Here is a 21,210-nt window from a genome sequence, read left to right on the forward strand (position 1 = left end):
AGGATAAGGTCACATATCCATTGTACTTAGGCGAGACTTTCATTTTGGGGTGATAATACTGCTGGATGGTGGTTGGTTGCAAGAGCTCTATCATGTGCCAACCTTCTGAGACGGAGCTCAGATTAAAGATAAATACCTAAAAAAGCATGTGATTTGGATCAGGTACTACTTGATCAGATGATGGAAAAATATTCAACTCTGATTGCATTGGAGAAGATGCCTGGAATGGAAGGCTTCATTTAAGTGGGGAGATGAGCTGGAGTTGTGGCTTTTGGGGGGTGGGAGCAGAGAAGGCTGAAGAGGGGGTTGGGGGAACTGCTTGAGGCAAAGAAAATTCTGAAGGTGAAAGTAAGTTGATGATTGAGGAACTTTTGCTCAAAGCAGAGGTGTCTAAAATTAGGAAAAAAAAAGAGGAGAAAACTTGGATAGTAAGGATCTGGAATGAGCAGCTAAAGGAAACTATAGAAGGGTCTTGAAGGGTTCTGACCCAAAATATTGATGCTGCTTGACCTGGTGAGTTCCTCCAACACATTGTGTTTGGCTCTAGATTCCAACATCTGCTGTCATTCATCCATCTACCTTTCTAACTATCCATCCACCTAACTTTCGATCCATCCATCCATCTGTCCATCTCCTTTTCTCTCCAATTATTGCACTACCTGTTCTATGGGTTGACTTCCTTGGAGAACACAAAAAAATGCTTTTCACTTTATCTTGGAACACCTGATATGAAAAATTCAATGCTCACCAATTACAATTTGTGGATTACAACATCTTTGATGGGCATAAAGGTCAGCATGAATCTGATGGGGTGAAGGGGTGACTTCTGTGCTGTACCCATGACACCTTGTGTGGGGGATATTGGATCAATGTGCTAGGTGTCAATGAAGACGCTATAAATTTGAACCCTTCTTTAATCCTAATTCTTCCAAACATAAACATTCCTTGCTCCATTGTACTACGGCTTTGCATTTGAATCGACCAGACATCAGATCTGTGGCATGTCCAAGTACCCAAGTGTTTATTGGATTCATATATAATTAGAAGTGTGGTCACTTTTTGTGCAATGCCTTTTGGTCTGTTATGTTTTACACCCCACCTTCATTCCAAGCAACCCTTTCCCTCTCTCCACTTTCCCCTGGTAAATTATATCTGCTTCTTTATTTCTCGATTCTTTCTCTCTTTTATTTCGGACACCCCCACTCTCTCTCTCTCCCATCTCTTACTCCCCTCTTCCACTCTCCTCCTCTCCCTTTTCCTTTCTCCCCTCCCCTCTCTCCCACCCTCTCTCTTCCTCTTACCTCCTCTCTCCCTTGACCTCCCCCTCTCTTACTTCCCTCTTCCTCTCACCCCTCTCTCTTTCTCTCTCTCCCATCCCCCCCCCGCCCACTCTGCCCCTCTCTCTCCCACCCCTCCGTCAGGTTCCCTCCCCCGTTTCCCTACCTCCTGTCTGGGACCCCCTCCCAGCGTTACCTCTGCCGTTTCCATTTCCTTGTTGACAGAAGGGAGGGCGTGAGAAGGAGCGGCGAGGAGAGCAGGTGGGAAGGAGGAGAGAGCAAACACGCAGAGATAGAGACGCGGGCACGGTGGAGGCAGGAACAGTGCCGCAATGTCCCGGGACCCGCCGCTCTCCGCACACCCCGGCCGGAACCTCCGCGGTGAGTAGCCCAGCATGGGACAGAGGGAAGCGGGCGCCGGCCGATGTCAGATGCAAAAAAAACTTCCAAATTTAGGGAGGGACTGGTCATTCCCGGCATAGCCGAGATGAATCCCAAATGGTCATTCTCTATCGTCTTCCCAATAGACATCATCCCAGGACTAATCCTCAATCAGCATTCCCAGAACTAATTCCCAACCAGCATTCCCAGAACATTCCCAACTGCCATCCCCAGGACTAATTCCCAACCAGCATTCCCAGAACATTCCCAATGGCCACCCCCAGGACTAATTCCCAACCAGCATTCCCATAACTAATTCCCAACTGCCATCCCCAGGACTAATTCCCAACCAGCATTCCCAGAACTAATTCCCAACGGCCATCCCCAGGACTAATTCCCAACCAGCATTCCCAGAACTAATTCCCAACTGCCATCCCCAGGACTAATTCCCAACCAGCATTCCCAAAACTAATTCCCAACGGCCACCCCCAGGACTAATTCCCAAAGGCCATCTCCTGGGAGTAATCCTCAACCGCCATCCCTAGCATTAATTCTCAACCAGCATCCCAAGGACTAATTCCCAATGCCTATTCCCAGGACTAATTCCCAATGCCCATCTCCAGGAATGATTCCAGAGCACCATTCTCAGAACTAATTCCAAATATTCATTCCTCACTCTGCTCCGTTACTTCTTAATGGCTCATCTCACTGCTTACTCCCTGTGGTCTTTTTGGATGGTCGTCCCCCTCACTGCAAGAGCGAGTTATGGCAGAATACTCCCAATAAATTCTCTGCGGCACCTTATTCCCAGCCAAATGACACTCTGGAAAAAGGGTGTTTTTTTTTTTTTTGCAGATGCAAAGTACTGGGAGAGATAAGTTGGGAGAGATTGGCAGAGAAGAACATGAAAATTTTAAAAAAAGCTCTACAGGTCAGGCAGAAACAGTCTCTGGCTGATAAGTTTTTACATTTCGATAGTTTCAATAGTTCAACTATTGACTGACAAATAAATTAGTAGCAAAGTTGGCATTAAGATGACCTTTTTGTGTGAATTAGGATAATAATATTAAATCCCAGCCTGAGCCCACCCAACTGGAACCCAGCCCTGCATGAGATCAGCAGCACAATGATTCAGCCCATAGAACTGATGTCCCCAGTGTCCTGCTTTGGGCACTTTCCCTGTGACTACATGGGCATCCCCTGAATTCCTCCTGCATCCCAAACATGTGCAAGTTGGTGGATCCATTATCATGTAAGGTTAGGGTTCATGTCGTGGGGAAACAGGCCTTTCAGCCCAACCTGCTCATGCTGGCCAAAATACCCCACCCACACACTAGTCTCACTTGCCCATGTTTGGCCCATATCCATCTAAACCCATCCTATTCAGGTATCCAATCAAATTATCCTTAGGGTGTAGATGAAGGGTCAGTTCATGAAAAAATGGGGAGAATTAAATGAGGCATGGTAAGGCTAAGGTGCTATGAGTGGGTTGTGGGCCAAATGACCTGTTTTATTCTGTATCTCTCCAACCTTTTTCCATACCTGATTGGGAGGAATTCCTGAAAGGCAGGAAGACAAGACTTGGTGTGCCCCAGATCCATTACTGTTGATCAAGAGCAAAGGATGTTTCTGGCAATCTTAGCAGCATATGGATGACCAAGATAAAGTCAAAAGCCAAGCATTCCCATCTGAGGCTGAATGCTTTGGCAAAATAGCTTCTTTTTTCTTGGATCATTACGCTGAGTCTTGTAAGCTCTTGTTGTCCCCTGGACTCCACACGCTGATGCTCCACATCTCACTATTCTTTGTGGAAAATGTACTTCCCGATTTCACTCCTGAAATGGGAGCCCTCCTTTATTGCAGCTTTTTTGATTTCCCACCAAAAGACGTTTCTTTTCCTCTCCCTGGGGAATTACTTCAATCTTTTATTCACCTTAATCTGACATGTGAGCAGCCACGATTGTCTGAACTCAAGGAGTGGCAAGTCAAGCTTTTGCAATGAATGAGGCAACAGGATTTTCCATACTCTTGATAATGAGATGCACTAGAGATGCAGATGCTGGAATGTGGAGTACAAAATACAACTTGCTGGAGGAACTCAGCAGGACGAGCATCATCAGTGGGAGCAAAAGAATGGTCAGCGTTCTGGGTCTCGATTAAGGGTTCGGACCTGAAATGCTGACCATTCTTTGTTCGACCCTCTGAATTCCTCCCAGCAGAGTGTTTTTGCTCTTGATAATTATGGTTTTAGGACTGCAGGCATATAGTGGCACAATCAAGGAATTTTGCCGTGACACAGGCAGTCTAAAAAGGAACGTGCAGGAATCTTGAGTCAATTCCTGCCCCGCAATTTATCCTGCAGGACCCCTACAACTTTTTGGAGAAAGCCTGCAAGGTAAATCATACCGGAAAAATTTGTTGACAGCTCATTCACTTGACTGCACGTTCAAACACTGGGACTGTGGCACTCAGGTACTTGCAATCTAAAAAGGCGCTCAGTGTGAACGACAGCACGGGCAGTAATTATGTTAATTTTTTCAGCAGTTTTCCCGACATTGCAGTCTAAGCAACATAATTGAAGCAAGCCAAATGAACAAAAGGATCATGAACAAAGATGGGACTGAGGTTATGTGGGCAGAAGGGTTTTGATTGCCTAGACCAAATTTTCTTAAACAGTTTTTGGCTATGGCAACCTGAGGAGTCTGGGCCCCCTTCCCCATGAAGCAGTCATGTTTAGTTGGTTTCTTCTGTACTTTACTGACTACATTAAAAAAAAAATTATGAATTCAATTTTTGCCCCTCCTTCAATGTGCTGTGGACTCAGGGGGGGGTGGTGATGGGGGAAGAGGGGGAAAGAGCGTATGGCCCCCTTGTGAATGGCTGGTCTTGCCGATGCATCAAGCATGGCATGGTTAGCACAACATTATTACAGTGCCAGCGACCCAATTTTGACTCCAGTGCTGTCTGTAAGGAGTTTGAATGTTCTCCTCATGTCAGCATGTATTTCTTCCTACCCTCCAAAGCATACAGGGGTTGTAGGGAAATTGGGTACAATTGGGCTGCACGGGCTTGTGGGTCGAAAGGGCCTGTTAATGTACTGTGTGTCTAAACTAATTCAATTAAATCATGTGGCCTTGTGATTCAGGATGTGGGTAGTGTGTTACCCTCGTTGAGTGCTTTATGATGGATATATAGAACAAGGATCTCCATGTTCTCCATGGATATTAGGATATACAACACTGTTTCAATCTTTACCTTTCCTGGCTATGTTTATCACTTGTTGAAAGCAACAAAACAAGATTAATCCACCTTTGCTGTGTTTAAGTACAACATTTGACAGTATGTTAGGATTGGAGTAAGCATTATTTAACACAAACGACTGGAAACCTACTCCAGGAGTGATAAGAAGATGAACATAAAAGCAAAACTATGTTGGCCACGCACAACGGAACCAACAGTTACCTGATAAATGACAGGGTTTAGGTAAGTTCTTTTTTTAAGAATCCCAGCCAATCTGTTCTTTGTCCTTCCTCCCTTCTGTCCAGAGGACAAGATAGAAGTGGCAGCATATTGCACCCAGTTGGACCACACTCATCTCCTGCCTCCCCTCCTCACCTCACCCTTGCACCACATATTCTGTTCTTCCCAAGTTTATAGTGAATTCTCTTTGCACAGTTTACCTGAACGAGTTAATAAGGTCATGAGTTCAGCTCTATCATTGTGCCATGGTTAAAGAAGCTCCTCCACATTTCCTATTGGATTTGTTAGTGTCAGTCTTTCATATACTGCCTCTGGAGTTTGATTCTGAGTGGAGGAAAGTTCAGGCCAAACATCAGAGGTAGGTTTTTTTTCTAAAAATACAGAGTAGTGGGTTCCTGGAATGCATTGCCAGTGGTGGTGGAGGCTGGGGCAATAAGGACATTTAAAAGACCTTTAAACAGTAGGGAAGAATTAGATTGTTGTGGAGAAGATTTATATAGGTTGGCACGGTTGGCATAGCGGTTAGCACAACACCTTTACAGCACCAGCGATCAGGATCTGTGTTCGAAACCTGCATTGTCTGTAAGGAGTTTGTAGATTCTCCCTGTGTCTGTGTGGGTTTTCCCCAGGGGCTCAGTTTTTCTCCCACTGTTTGAAACATACTGGTGGTGTAGAATTATTGTGTGTATATTGGGCAACACAGTCTCTAATTTTTTTTTTTTTAAAAAGGGTCAGCACAACATGGTGGACCGAAGGACTGCACTGTACTGTGTTGTAATGTTCGATTTTCTATAAAGGAAAGGAACAGGCTCACTGGCCCATCTTGTCTGTGCCAACACGATGACAATCTGAACTATTCCCATCAACCTGCATATAGCTCCAAGCTATTTTATTCCCTGTATCTTCAAACATGTGTTTTAATCCGTCTTAAATGTTAGTATTGTGTCTGCTTCTTCCACATCACCTGGCAGTGCATCCCAGGCACCCACCCCTCTCTGTGTAAAAAAAAACTGCCTTGCAAAATAACCTTTGAACTTTTCCTCCTTCATCAAAACCTTTGCACTCTAGTATTTGACATTTCCACCCTGAGATAACCATTCGGATTAATTAACCTATCTACTGCTCTCTCTTTCTCTCTAACTCTCTATTGTGTTTTTAAATAGGGTACTAAGTATGAGTTGACGAGCTGGATTGCTGGCTAAACAAACTTCCTCACTGCCCTTGATTATTTTGCATACTATGGTCAGATCACCCTCAACCTCCTGTGTTTCAGGGAGGAAAAATCCCACCCTATCCAATCTCTCCTATATCTCAAGCTCCCCAGTCCTAATCCCATCCTCTTGAATCTTGTTAATCATGGATTGCACAGCTGTCTTCATTACCATTTTAACAATTCCTCTTTCTATAATGGTTAATAGTTTCTTACTGCAGGTAAATTATTAGCTTTATATTAATAAACACATCTTAAAACCTTTGGGCTCAGTGACGTAGTCATAATCTAAATGTATATTTACAGAACATGCTGGAGTAGATTAGAGCTGGGTAGAAAAAACGCAGTCGTTGAACCAGCCAGTGAGATTCTGACACAAAACTGACAGGGGTGCTTTAAGAGAGCACAGATGCTGGAATCTGGAGCCAAAGACAAACTCCCAGCAGGTCAGACAGCATCTGTAGAGGGAAAGAGACAGGTCAACAAGCCAAGACCCTGAATCATGTTTGAGTTGGAGCCATTGTCCAGTTGCATAACCCATATTCTTTATACAATGCATTGATTATCTAATCCTAAACACTCTGGAATTACATAAACTAGTCACTCTCAATGGGGACCACAGCACATTTAAGAGGGGCCACATAGTGAACTCCTTAATACAGATGGGTCCCAAAATGTATAGAAGGTGCAAGGAAACATTTTTTGAGGAAAGAAAGAACTTTGCTGCTGGGCTTTGCTCTATCGTTGTCAAGCAACACCAGATTTTTTTCAATGTTGGAGGAATTTGGAATGACTTGGATAAATGCAGAACATTAGCAATGTTTTCAGAGTGTTCCTTGCTTGGACATGATTGTGTTTGACTGACATGGAACCAGTTTGGCTATTTATTGCCTTTCACATAGTTTTCATCTTTTGTATATCGCCTTCAATTCCAAAAGATTAGCGTGCAGGCCTTTAGCTACTGCTAAAGACACGCTGCTCGAGTAATAAAGAGGACACACACAATGGTCTTTAGCAAAGAACCTGTGTCGTCATTTTATTTGTTCCAACCACCTTTTCTTCCTCCCAGCCAACCTCACATTTTGCTCCATATTTCTTGTGTCCGCAATAGCCCCATTTATAAAAATATTCCTCATGGAGCATAAATACTGGAATGCCTATCTCAGGTGGTGGTGCAGGCTGAAACATTAGGGGCATTTAAATTAAATTTAGACATTCACCATGGTAACAGGTCCTTTCAGCCCTCGGATCCGTGCCGTCCAATTACATACAATTGACCATCCCACATCTTGGTATGTTTTGAAGGGTGGTCGAAAATCGGAGCCCTCAGGGAAAACCAATGCAGACGCAGGGAGAACATACAAACTCCTTACAGACAGTGCGGGATTCGAAACCTGGTCCCAGTGGCTAACCACTACACTAACTGTGCCGACTCTAAGACAAGCACATGGAGGAGAGAAAAATTGAGTGTTACGAAGTTGGAAGGTTGGATTTTGTTTAGATAAAATATATAGTTGGCACAACATCGAAGAACAAAGGTCCTACTGTGCTGTAGTGATCCATGTTCTATGTAGGAGAGAAATACAGAAGAAATCAACTAAACGACTGCTTCACAGGGAAGGGGGCCCATAAACTTTGAGGGGAGTCTTAAAGGTTGAGAATTGCTTCTTTTTTTAAAAAAAATAAAAAATTTTACTTTTACAACTGATAGGCCGCGGAGACGTGAGGATTAATGAAATATTGCTCTTGCACTCAACATAAATTTGTGGAGTCGCCAGCTCAATTGCTGACATTGGGAAGTTATCCTTTTCACACTGTCAAATGGGAATCATCATATTTCATAGGTTTAACTAAAAACACCATGCTGGACATCATCTTTAAACAAGATTTAAATTAATTGTAAATTTAATTTCATTTTTATACCTACAGTGGAAAAAAAAAGTTTAATATGCTAACCAGACATTGCAAAAAAGTGGCCATTTGGATTTTAAAGTTCACCAAAATCCAAGGTGGCATAAAAAATTGACAGGATCTTTAAGTGAAAGGAGCCTCTAACAAGACCAGGTAAATCAGATTAATTCACAGTGGCTTCCTGCCATTCCAGGAGCTGTTGGTTTGCCAGGAAAGATGCAAATACAAATACACAATGATGTGATAATATAATTATCTTGCTCATCTGCCGATGTTGAGTTTCCTAGAATTCAAACAAAATCAGGACGAGTATGGTTTGCTGAGGAGGAAGGACCCAGCTGCCTGTCTCACTCTAGATTTCCATTTAGCTCAAAGCACTCTGTCCCACCTTGGCTACACCGAGAAGCTAACCTGTAGTGTTTTGGACTTTAAAAGTAGCTTATATATGTATTGGGACACTCTAGTTAACTGGGGGAACCTGAAACAAAATTCCCTGCCTCCTCTGTCTGTGCATGGTGAGGTTGCCTTCACTTTGTACATACAGCAAAGGTTAAGGCTTTTTGACAGTACTCCCAAATCGGCAACCAGTGGCGCAGTGGGTACAGGTGTGCAGGGCACTTCAACCGGACAATACGCTTTTACTGTACTTTTTTCACTTTGCACTGTGGAAGCATCTTTACCATAGACACAACCCTGATTCAAAAATTTATCCTACTTACATCCCTTCTAGGAACTCCAGGGGTAGAGAATAAATGCTAGTCTTTTCAGTAATGCCCTTACAACTTAAAAAAAAATTATATTTAAATTTTATTTACAGCACGGTAGAAGGAGATTCTGGTTATTTAAACTAATGCTGGCCAATGACACACAAATTAACCTCCAAACCCTGTTAATGTTTGAAGGGTGGGAGGAATCCGGAGCGCCCAGAGGAAATCCACACAGGTCACGGGGAGAAGGTACACATTTCTTACAGATAGCACCGCATTGGAACCCAGGTCACTGGCTCTGTAACAACGTTGCGCTAACCGCTATGCTAACCACCCCATTATCTTGGCCTTGAGTAAGAATGTTCTCTTGTACTGTTAATGCAGTCAAGGAATAATATCTAACCCATGACATCAGGACCCTGTTAAAACCTATGTGCTTTGATGAATTGCGACATTCATCACATAAAACACGACAGAGAGACTTAGCTGGCAAACATGCCCGTCAGACCCCTATCACCCCTTTACACTAATTCCACATTAATTATGAGGTATACTTAGCGGTTGGAAATAAACTGCCGTTTATGTGGTGGGGATAAACATGCATTTATAAAGTGTACAATCAAAAATCGTGCAAACACTTTAAGATAATTGTGCAGATTTCATAGGGATTTCTAGTCTTACAAAATGGCAATGCAGGGTTCAGAATGCTCTTGGGAAGTAAAGGTTTTGACAATGGCTCAGAATCAGAATTTATTTTCATGAACGCGTCATGAAATTTGTTTTTTTTGGCGGCAACATTGCAGGTACAAATTCAGATTTCAGATTTTTTATTGTCAGAGTACATAATGACATCACATACAACCCTGACGTTCCTTTTTCCTGCGGGCACAGCAGAATTACCACTAATTGGTAATGCAAAAAAATAATCTGTACACAGCCTAAACATGTAAACAAATAAAAGACCTGTAAACAGATAACAAATGTAAACAAATTGTGCAATACAAAACAAAAGAAAATCAATAAAATGCTCGAGTAAGAGTCCTTAAATGAGTCCTTGATTGAGTTTGTTGTTGAGGAGTCTGATGGTGGAGGGGGAGTAGCTGTTCCTGAGCCTGGATGAGTTCAAAAGAAGAGAAAGAGAGGTCGTGTCTGTGGTTCATTGTCCATTCAGAAACCTGATGGCAGAGGGGAAGAAGATGTTTTTGTACCTTTGAATGCTTGTCTTCAGGCTCACGTACCTCCTTCCTGATGGTAGCAGTGAGAAGAGAGTATGGCCTGGGTAGTGAGGCTCCTTGAGGATAGAGGTTACTTTCTTGAGACACCACCTCTTGTAGATGTCCTTAATGGAATGAAGACTGATGCTCCTGGCTGAGTTTTCAACCTTTTCCTGTCCTGAGCATTGGCTACTCCATACCAGATAGTAATGCAACCAGATGGAATGCTCTCCACAGACCACTTTTAGAAATATGCAAGAGTCTTTGGGACCTACCTCCCTTTCCTCAAACTCCTAGCAAAGTATAGTCACTGTTGAGCTTTCTACATGATTGCATCAACATGAAGGCCCTGGGATAGATCTTCAGGGATGTTAACAACCAGGAATTTGAAGTTCCTTACCCTTTCCACTGCTGACCACTCGATGAGTGTTTTCCTGCTTTCCCCTCCCTTCACCCAAAACATTACACATATTAAAACTATATATTCTCAAACAAACTTAATCTTTATGAACTCTAAAACAGTTGCAAAGTAACCAAAGCTATTACAGATCAAAGAAACTTGGATTGAAGTTTTCAAATGTTTTAAACATCTATTTAAAATCAGAAATCTCTCTCTAACCCACCAGGTTGTATCAATGTGCACTTTTAATGTGATAAAATGTTCTCTGGTGCTTCTTGCAAGCATTATCAGAAAAAAAATTAAGCAAGATTAGGACAAGGTAACTGAAATCTTTATTGTGGAGATAGGGATGAAGAGGAGAAAGATGCAGAGAGGTAAGGGAGGATAAGGTCATTTTTCGGCCTTGGTGGGAAAAGGCACGGTCTGGTAGCCAAAGATGAACGAGGGAGAAGATCTCGGTCAGTTGCAGAATTGGAGAACATTACAAGGTTTGGAAGGCTTAAGGCCAAGCAACAGTTTGTAAACTGACAGCAAATGTATGATTTAACATCAAGGAATTGCTAGTGTAGGTGAAGTATATTGCAACCAGCAGGAAGTCTTGAAGAGGTGAATTTATTTTAGAAATACTGAACGGTAACTTCTGGCCCTTGAACCTTTGCTGCCAAATTACACCCAATTAACCTACAACCTTGAATGTTTCGAAGGGTGGGAAGAAACCAGAGCACCCGGAGGAAAAACATGCAGATGTGGGGAGATCGTACAAACTTCTTACAGACACCACGGGATTCGAACACTATAACAGTGTTGCGCTAATTACTATGCTAACCGTGCCACCCTATATATATATATCTTAGTTATTACTATGTACTGTTCAGAGTCTCAATAATTAGCATTCTTGACTTGGTGTAACACCATTTGAAAATCATCGGTTAAATCTAAACGGAGGGGTAAAAAACAACTTCACGTGGTAAATTTCTGAGAACAAACACAAATATTAGATGTTCGACCTGACTAAAATGGAACCACAATGGATTTATCATCCATGTGAAAAACACACACAAATGCTGGAGAAACTCAGCAGGTCAAACAGTGCTTTTATGTAGCAAAGGTAAAGATACAGAACCAACGTTTCATCCATGTGATGCAAAGTCATAAAATACACATCAAATGATAAACCATGCTATAAACTGGAAGTTCATCTTCAAGCTCCCACTGTGCTCATCTGAATGTTGTAGAAATTAAAAATAAAGACTATATAATTCTTGCAATCTTCACATTTTCATAAACTCAACATGATGTTAACTCCACTAAAATGGAATAATTGTCTCACAGCACCATTGACCCACGTTCAATTCCAACCTTGGCTGCTGTCTGTGTGGAGTTTGCATGTTCTCCCAGTGAACATGAAGGTTTCTCTGGGTGCTCCAGTTTCTTCCCTGTGGATTTGTTAGTTAGTTGGTTAGTTGCTATAACTGAACCTAATGTGTAGGTGAGGGATAGAATGGGTGGGGGAGAGGAGGTGAGATGGAAATGTTTGGGAGAATCAAATGGAATTAGAGTAAATAATTGTTGGTCAGCATTGATTTGAAGGGCCAAAAGGCCTGTCCCTGTGTTGCTTCTCTCTATGACTGTGACTATATACTTTATGTGATAAATGCATGTACACAATGTTCAATCAACGTGCAAAGCAAGATCCACAACCAACCAATCTGTTTCATTGATGTCAATTGAGGAACATCAAAGAAAGACCAAAAGATATTGGAGCAGAAGTAGGCCATTTGGCCCGCTCTGCCATTCCATCATCAACTGATTCATTCTCCCACTCAGCCCCACTTCCCTACCTTCTCCTCATAACCTTTAATATCCTGAATATTTAGATATCTATCATTCTCTGCCTTAAATACACCCAACGACCTGGCATCCACAGCCATATGTGGTAGCAAATTCCAAAGGTTCACTCGCTCTGGGTAAAGACATTCCTTCGCATCTCTATTTTAAATGGGCACCTTTCAATCCTGAAGTTGTACCCTCTTGTCCTCTACTCCCCTGCCATAGGAAAGAACTTTGCAACATCTACTCTGTACAGGCCTTTAATGCTTCCTCATTCTTCTGAACCCCAAGGAGTAAAGTCCAAGAACTGTCAAATGCTCCTCCTCTGCTAATTTCTTCATTCCAGGAATGATGCTTGTGAATCTTCTCTGAACTGTCTCCAATGCCAACACATCCCTTCTTAAATAAGAAGCCCAAAACTGTACCCTGTATTCTAAGTGACACTTGGTCAAAGTCAAGCTGTGCTTTGATGGTTAGTTTGGAAAAAGTGTTTCCAAATGTACTGTCAAAGCACAGCATGGATGCCATAGCAGTTAGCGTAATACTTTTACCCTGCCAGCAATTGGGACCAGGGTTTGAATCTCATGTTTTCTGTGAGGAGTTTGTACATTCTCCCAGAGTCTGTATGGGTTTTCCCTCGGGGCTCTGGTTTCCTCCCACCGTTCAAGAGCGTACCGGGATGTAGGTTAATTGGGTGGAAATTTGGTGGCATGGACACATGAACCGAAGTGGCCTGTTTCTTTTCTGTATATCTAAATTTAAATTTAAAATTCAGTGACAGAGAAGTCGAACACAAATTTGAGCTAGTTGAAAATTCAAAGGGATGTGGGTAGTTAACATATTAAAAGACTCCATTCCTCCCTGGCCACTCTTCCTGCACCTCCCCACCCCCCATTCAGGATAAAAGATTCACGAGTGTGTGATCACATACCACCAGATCAAGGATGGTTTCTTTCCTGCTGTGATCAGACTCCTAAATGAACCCCATAGTAAAACTATATTGCCTTTACTGCATACCAATTCATCTCTCTCTGTAACTCTGCATTCTTGAACTGTGTCTTGATCCTAACCCTAAACTTGAACATGGATAAGAGAAGCAAATTTAAGATGAATTCCCCATAGGCTGTTGAATAAAGAACTGCAGAATATTGGACAGACAGCTGGATAAATGGGAGCAATTTGAGAGCTCTTTGCAAGACTTGGCACAGGCCCAACAGGTCAAAAGGCCGTCTACAACACTGTTTGATTTTGTAACTTCAAAGAATCGACTCAGCTATCTCACTGGAATTGGAGGTTGAAGTATTGAGTGGTGTTTAGTGTCACAGTTTTTGCCTTGACACTGTTTCACTTCACGAAAGCTAAGTTTGCTAAATTTAAGCAGCCAGTTCGTCTCCTCAGCGAAACACCTCAAACATATTGTCGATTCCAAAACAGTGTATAAAAAATAAAGGAACCTATAGCTTCTGGAGATGAATGAAAGCTTTGTGGTTGCATCCAAAAAAGTTACCCCAGCCGAGATTGGAAACAAAACTGAAATTTTAGTCAGACTGCACAGAAAGGACATTGTAACATGTTGTATGTATCTATTCAGGATTCTAAAAGTGTCCAGGCTGAGAGGAAGGGAAGGGTGCAGGATGTTGATGACAAGGTGAAGGTTGGGGTGGAACTCCATGTTGCTTACTTTACACTTAGAATATTATAGCCTCAGGGTGAATATTCATGGACAAAAGCACATGCTTCTAAAACACAATTGTTAACCAAGATTTTACCTGTTTATTTCATGTTATACAGCATGTTAACAGTTCCTTCCAGCCTACAAGGTCATGCCACCAAAATACTCAGTTAACCTACAACCCTGGTACATTTTGAAGGGTGGGAGGAAACTGGAGCACCCGGAGGAAACCCACGCAGGCACGGGGAGAATGTACAAACTCCTTACAGACACCACAGGTTTCAAACCCGGGTTGCTGGCGCTGTTAGAGCATTGGATTGGCTGCTACTCTAACTGTTTAATCTGCCGAAAGCTTTGGAAATCCATTCTGCCCATTATTTTAGTGGACTAGTCCTTACTTTAAGATTACATTTCCTTGCAGTGCATTCAATAGTAAAATTTGAAAAGAAAAAGCAGCAATACTTATAAACATCTTAATCACATTAATTAAACCTTGATCTTCTCAACTGAAAGGGATACAACACAGATCATGCACTGTAACTTCCTAATTTAATCTTTTGAGCAGCAATATGGTTCACAAGAGCATCTCTGCATCCCCCAAGTATCAACTAATTTCCGAACTGTGCAATCTCTGTCATGGCGATGCCCATGGTCTAGGATAATCACAAGAACAAAACATTTAAGTAACAGAGAGATCCAACTCAGAAACAGGCCCTTCACTCCATCAGGTCTGCGTCTGCACTGCAATAGGGACTTGAAACCTTACATTATTTGCAAGTTCCCAACAGCAGATCGATGCACTGAAGCCAAGGAGAGATAGTGCACCGTTAGCTCTGAATGCCTATTTCTTTCTCAATGTTGTAATGAACAATGCATTATTACAGGCCACATTTGGAGTATTGTGTGCAGTTCTGGTCGCTGAATCACAGGAAGGAGGTGGAGGCTTTGGAGAGGGTGCAGAAGAGGCTCGCCAAGATGTTGACTGGATGACAGAGAATTAGCTGCAAGGAGGGGTTGGATAAACTTGGATTGTTTGCTCAGGAGAATTGGAGTCTTAGGGCGACCTAAGATAAATTTCCAAAAATGATGAGATATAGATCAGGTCTTTTTCACTGGGTAGAAATATATTGAAGAGGGCATAGATTTAATGGGGAAGGAAGAGATTAAAGGTGATTTTCTGGGCAAGTTGCTTTTTTACAGAGAGGTGGGTCCCTGGAACAGGCTGGCAGAGAAAGCAGTTAGGGTAGGGTAGCGAGACGAACACATGAACGGGCTGAGCATAGCGAGATATAGTCCGTGTGCAGGTAGAAGGGACTGTCTTAACCTTCCGTCATGATCAGAACAGATGTGACGGGCCAAAGGCCCTATTCTTGAGTTGTACTGTTCCTTCAATGCTTGGGTGAAATATCCAGCCCGGCCCTCGGTTCTAACAATACTGAGCTGGGGGGTGGGGGGTTGCAGAGATCAGAGAGTAACGTCGTGTCCGCTCTTCCACTCATACACACACCAACGCTCTCTCCACACACAGGCACCAAACTCAAGGAATACTTGGCTAATACTTAGTTTTCTAGAATCATCCCCTTGTTTTCCGCAGCGCAGGGTGCCTTTAGCGACCCCCCTTCAAGATGTGGCGAGGGAGGGGGGAGAGAGTCCCGGACCCAATACTCATCTCTGAAACATGTTTGTGCCTCCCTCCCGACCACAGTGAACACCCTTTCGGAAGGTCTTGGCCGTGGGAGGCTGCGACAGGCAACTGTAAAAATGCTGCACTTGCCAAATGGTTTTGCTTTGCGTTTTATTTCACGATCAGAGTGAACTTTGTCCCCCTCTCTCCCAACGCAGTCCAGACTGGGGACGTTTGCCACACAGAGCTCCAGGGGTTGGGTTGTTCCCTAAGCCCGGCTCGGACTGACCTGGTGCCGCCGGAGGGTCCCTGGACAGGGCGGATTGCGGTTGAGCCCCAGAGAGAAGGGGAGAGCTTGACCCGGACCACCTCGTTAAACAGGTAGGTTTAACAAGGGGCGAGTGGAAACACCGTTACCTGCTTGTAATCTTCCTCAACACAACGGGGGGACCGCCACTCTGCGGAAATCCAGTCAAATGCAAATCGAGGAGGTCAAACACTCAAAAGTATTAACGAATTAAAAAAAACCCTCTCCCCCGCCAGCCAACTCTTTAAATGGATGTTCGTTTAGGCTCCTGTGTCCGAGTGGAAAAGTAAGTATGTGGGGGAGGTTTTTAATACATGGCCGGACCCGGAGTAAATAAACCCCTCCCTCAAGAATACTCAAGGGGGTCAGGGGGATGTCGAATTGATTGAAACACTCTCCCAAAGTAAGTTTGACACTGTCCAGCATTTTCACTCTGTGCAGAGAGCAACGGGGAACAGAACATGAAATTCCGTGGGGTGAAGAATTTTGGGACAGAGAGAGCAAGATATTGAAACAATTAAAAAAATTCCCGCGCGTTATTATTTGTCCAGAGGATCCATTCGAGAACTCCGAGGAAAGGTTCTGTGAAAGGGGCTCGTTTTATGACCTAAGGTTTACACCGGGGAATAGTTTAATGTTGTGGTATGGAATTGCAGAATTACTCGGTGCTTAATTCAAGCAGGGAGTTTAATTCAACACAGTTGATAAAATCTTTGGAAGCTATTCATACGTTTTTCTTTGAGAAATGTAATGGACAGGAAAAGTTTGATCTGAATGTGCCCGGTTTAGAAAGTATAGGAAACGGGGAAAGGCGACATGTGAGCGGGCGGAGGTGACCCGCACGGTGAGTTTACCAACACGTAGCGTCGTTTCCTTGTTCGCGGGAAATCCCGTCGCTGGAATCCGGGGCAAAGTGAAAAACGAGCATAAACTGGTGGAGAGGAGAGACAGCAGGCCTGGCAGCATCTGTGGGGAAGAAATGCAGAGAGGACATCCCGAGAGAAGATGCCGCATCGCCCCGTTCTCCCAGGGACTTGTTCGGGGCTCCTCTGGACGTGTGGCGACCATTGAAGGGGATATCAGAACCTTCCCTCCCCCCAGAACTTCCCACCGGTTTAAAGATCCACCCCCAGATTGGCGATCCACCAGTTTTTGGGTGGAATCTATCTTCTTGATGGAATATTTGCTGGGCTCCAATGAAACATTCTTCCATTGATAAATTCCCAGGGTCCAAACACCCCACTGGCTGGTTCTCCTTCATTCCCTCTCAGACCTCATCAAGGCCCCTCCGACCCTCCTCTGACCTCCAACCCACCCCTAAACCCAATACTATCTCTTTCCATGAGATCCCCCTCCCCTGAACCCTCTTCCCATTATTGCCCTCTTCTGACCCCATGCCTTGCCCCAGTTCCAACCATTGCCAAGCCTTCACCAAGGCCCCTAAACCCTCTCTGACTGAGATGCCCTCAGCAGAGATCTCACCGGTGTGCCTCTGTGCCTGCACTTCAGGGAGTCATGACTTGAGCTCTTCTTTCCTCACCTCCACACTTATTTATTTGGCAAGGAATCCCATCCCCACTGACACTGCTTGACCCACTGAGTTCCTCCAGCCAATAGTCTTTTGTTTTGGTTTCCGGCATCTGCAGTCTCCCAATAGTATTCCTGTGGGTGGGAGCAGAGTGTATAAGTATTGGTCAGCTTTATATCTGACCGATCCTATGAAAGGTCCTTGACTTAAGGATGGGCAGAATGTTCTATTTCACCAGAGTCCAAGAAATATATAGCAATGATAGAAGGCAGATATCCACAAAATGGGTCATGTGTTTCATTGGCCACCATCTCTTGACCTGGACACCCAATCCAATCCTTTTCCAGAACCTTGATTATAATCACATTGTTCTCCATCTCTGCCACCCAAACCAGATCAATCAAGTGATTTGATGGAGGATAGGTTGGTAGATGATGGTGCTCTCGTGTACTTGCTCTCTTTCTCATTTTGGACAGTAAAGGTTGTAGCTTTGAGAGATATTGTTGAGGAAGCCCTGGCAAGTTATACCATTGAATGGTGTGGATGGTAGCTTCTGTAGCCATAAGTGCAGAGAAGGAGGGAATGAATGCCCAAGTTGGTGGATGGGGTGCCTATTGAGTAGGTTACTATGTCCAAGTCATTGGGGTTACTTAAGGCAGAGATTGATAGGTGCTTGATTAGCCAGGGCATCAAAAGTTATAGGGGGAAGGCCGGTGAGTGGGAAAATGGATTAGCTCATGATTAAATAGTGGGGCAGACTCAATGGGTTGAATAGCCTATTTCTGCTCCTATGCTCTTATGATGTTAACCCTTTTGAATTATAGGGTTACACAATATGGAAACTGATTGTTTACACCAACTTGAACATGCCAACAGCTTGCCTTCCCATTTTCCTGCATTTGGACCACATCCCTCCAGTGGTTCTCAATCAGTAGGCCATGGCCCTCTCATGAGTCACACAGTGTTCCCATGTGGGTCTTTAAAATGTTAAATAAAATACTTTAAAATAGATAAAGATGTTTTTTTCTTGTATAGCTGCCTTTGACTTGAAAATATTGCTCAGTCATTGCCATTAGTGGGCCATGGCATGTGAGGCAGGAAGCCAGGTGGACCTTAGACTGAAGAAAATTGAGAACCACTGGTCTAAACCCCTTCCTAGCCATATTGTTGTGTTGTAGCTACACTCATCCAGGCAAGTGGAGAGTATTCTATCACCCTCCTAATATGGCTTTGGTCTCAGGGCGAGATTGTCTTGCAGCAGGATTTCCGCCACTGAACTGCTCTTGTAGATACATTGCTTATCTGGCTGGCCCGATGGAAAAACATTCACTTACACTATGCTAGCCCTATCCCCTTCAACCAGGGCATTGCTGGGAAGAGAATTTAAACCTGGAATTCACTGCCAATAGATGTCAGTAAACTTTCGAAAGGAAATTGGATACGTGCTTGAAGGAGAACAATTATAAATTATTGAAGAAAAAGTAGGTGGTGCAAAGCTAATGATCTAACTCTTTCAAAGAGCTAGTACAGATTATGTGGGCTGAACAGTCTCTCTGAGTGGTATCATTCTATGGTCCTGTGATTTTGTTTCAATCACATTTTCATTTTGGACGAGTTTATAGTGAAGGAACAGAGTCCTACCCATTGATTGTTTCCCATGGAAGAAGAGTTTAGAACAAAAAGGCATAACTTCAGGATTGAAGGGTGCCCTTTTAAAGCAGAGATGTGGAGAATTTCTTTAGCCAGAGAGGGGTGAACTTTTGGAATCTGTTGCCATAGGCAGCTATGGAGGCCAGGTCATTGGGTGTATTTAAGGCAGGTATTGATAGATACATTCAGGGTATCAAAGGTTATGGGGAGAAGGCAGGGAAGTGGGGCTGTGTGGGAGAATGGATCAGCTCATGATGGAATAGTGGAGCAGACTCAACAGGCCAAACAGCTTACTTTTGCTCCTGCATCTTCTGGTTTAATTATAGACTTCATGGATTAATGTCAGGAGTAAGGTCAAGGTCAGGTTATCTGATGGGATGCTGTAATGGAACTTTTTGTCAATCTGATAGCCAGCAGCTCTCAACAAGGAAGACAATTCTCAATCAAAATCAGGTTATTTGGAAACAATTTTTCCACAAGAGCTCCAGGCCACTGCATAGCTTTAATTTCAGTACAATGCAAATAGCCCAGGAGTAGAAAGACGAGGAACTGAATAGAAGGATTAACAGCATTTGTATTTATATTGATTCTTTAGGTTATTTTTAAAAGACAGGTTCGAGGCAACTGAATCAATTAATACTCAGATACTCTTGAAGATTTAGGAGTGTGTGCCCTTAAGAAAAATATCTGAGCGACATCCCCAATGAATGCCTATTTCTTGGATGCAAAGATTAGGCAATAGGAAGGTATTTGCATCCAAACTCTGATTCCTTTATGTCACCAAAGGGTTTGTAGGACCTTTTCAAGATTTTATTGTCATGTAATAATACAGAAAATGTGATATTACAGAAATTTCCTTTTGTTTACCATAAGGCACTCAACCACTCTGTGTGAAGAAGTTCCTCCTCATGTTCCCCCTAAACCTTTCCCCTTTCACACTTAACCCATATACAGTACTTTGATTTTTATCTCCCCTACCCTCAGTGGAAAAAGATTACTTGCATTTGCTGTCATTATATTCCTCCTTAGGTGTGGTACAGATCATTCCTCTGTGAGCCGTGATGTTGTACGCCAGTACCTGCAGCAACAGCCTGACCAGACTGTGTTAATCTTACATGCTAAAGTTGCACAGAAATCGTATGGGAACGAAAAGAGGTAAAAACATCACCACCTTGGATTTCAGATCTTTCTAATATTTTTTGGATAGATTTCCTGTGCATTTCTTATTACTGCTGTTCCAAGGTCAGCCTCTCAGCCTCTCAGTCTGAGGGTAATTCCACTTTTATGGATTTGTCTTAAGTTTGTTTGTCACAAAATACCCACTGCAGTGAGAAGGGTTCTTCTGCGAGCAGACTAACATTCATATAGCACAATTGCAAAGTATAAGTACATGAGATTAAAAAGGAAAATCAATTGGCATGAAGCAAGGGCAGCACGTCTGCACTGTTGTGGGGTTCATTCAGGAACCTGATGGCTAAGGGGAAGTAATTGGTGTGCCCTTTCACATAATTAAACCTTCTTCCTAATGGGAGGGGGAAGAAGAGAGTGTGTCATTTCCTAGGCAGCAGGAGGTGCGGATGGAGTTTGTGCAGGGAAGGAGATTTGGGTGATGTTCTGAGTTGTATTCACCACCTTCTGCAGCTTCTTCTGATCTTGAGCAGAGTCTCCCATCCCACGCTGCGATGCACGTAGCAACCATGTTCTCGATGGTCCACTTGTAGTTGATGAGGGACAAGGGGACATGCCAAACCCCCTTCGTCTTCTGAGAAAGTGGAGGCATTGGTTAGCTTTCTCAACTGTCGTAATGGTTTGGCAATGCAAAGGAGTCCTACACAGGGTCTGTAGCTGCTGCCACAGATAAGGAAGATGGCACTTGATAGAGTAGGGAAACATTAGATTGTTGGAATTAGTTTACATAGGTCAGCACAACATCATGGGCTGAAGTGCCTGTACTGTACTGTAGTGTTTTATGTTCTATGAAAGTACATTTGAGGTGCTGTTGTGGTAATGAAGGAGGCA

At 43.3% G+C, this 21,210-nt stretch overlaps 1 protein-coding gene across 4 annotated transcripts in view; it reads left to right on the plus strand.

Annotated features, from left to right (window-relative positions):
• The window catches only part of rbpjl (recombination signal binding protein for immunoglobulin kappa J region-like), a 139,295-nt gene that overhangs the window by 92,717 nt on the left and 25,368 nt on the right, over positions 1-21,210 (plus strand). For 2 of the 4 annotated variants that reach the window (XM_069884374.1, XM_069884376.1), the window contains exons 3-4: positions 15,925-16,087; positions 20,221-20,346. In XM_069884374.1, coding sequence (XP_069740475.1) covers positions 15,925-16,087; positions 20,221-20,346 — 289 coding nt within the window. Of the gene's footprint in view, positions 1-1,502; positions 1,659-15,924; positions 16,088-20,220; positions 20,347-21,210 lie in introns of all 4 variants that reach the window. The other 2 variants (XM_069884375.1, XM_069884377.1) reach the window with 2 other exon arrangements.

Source organism: Narcine bancroftii, chromosome 6 (genome assembly GCF_036971445.1).
Source record: "Narcine bancroftii isolate sNarBan1 chromosome 6, sNarBan1.hap1, whole genome shotgun sequence".
NCBI classification, from domain to species: Eukaryota; Metazoa; Chordata; class Chondrichthyes; order Torpediniformes; family Narcinidae; genus Narcine; species Narcine bancroftii.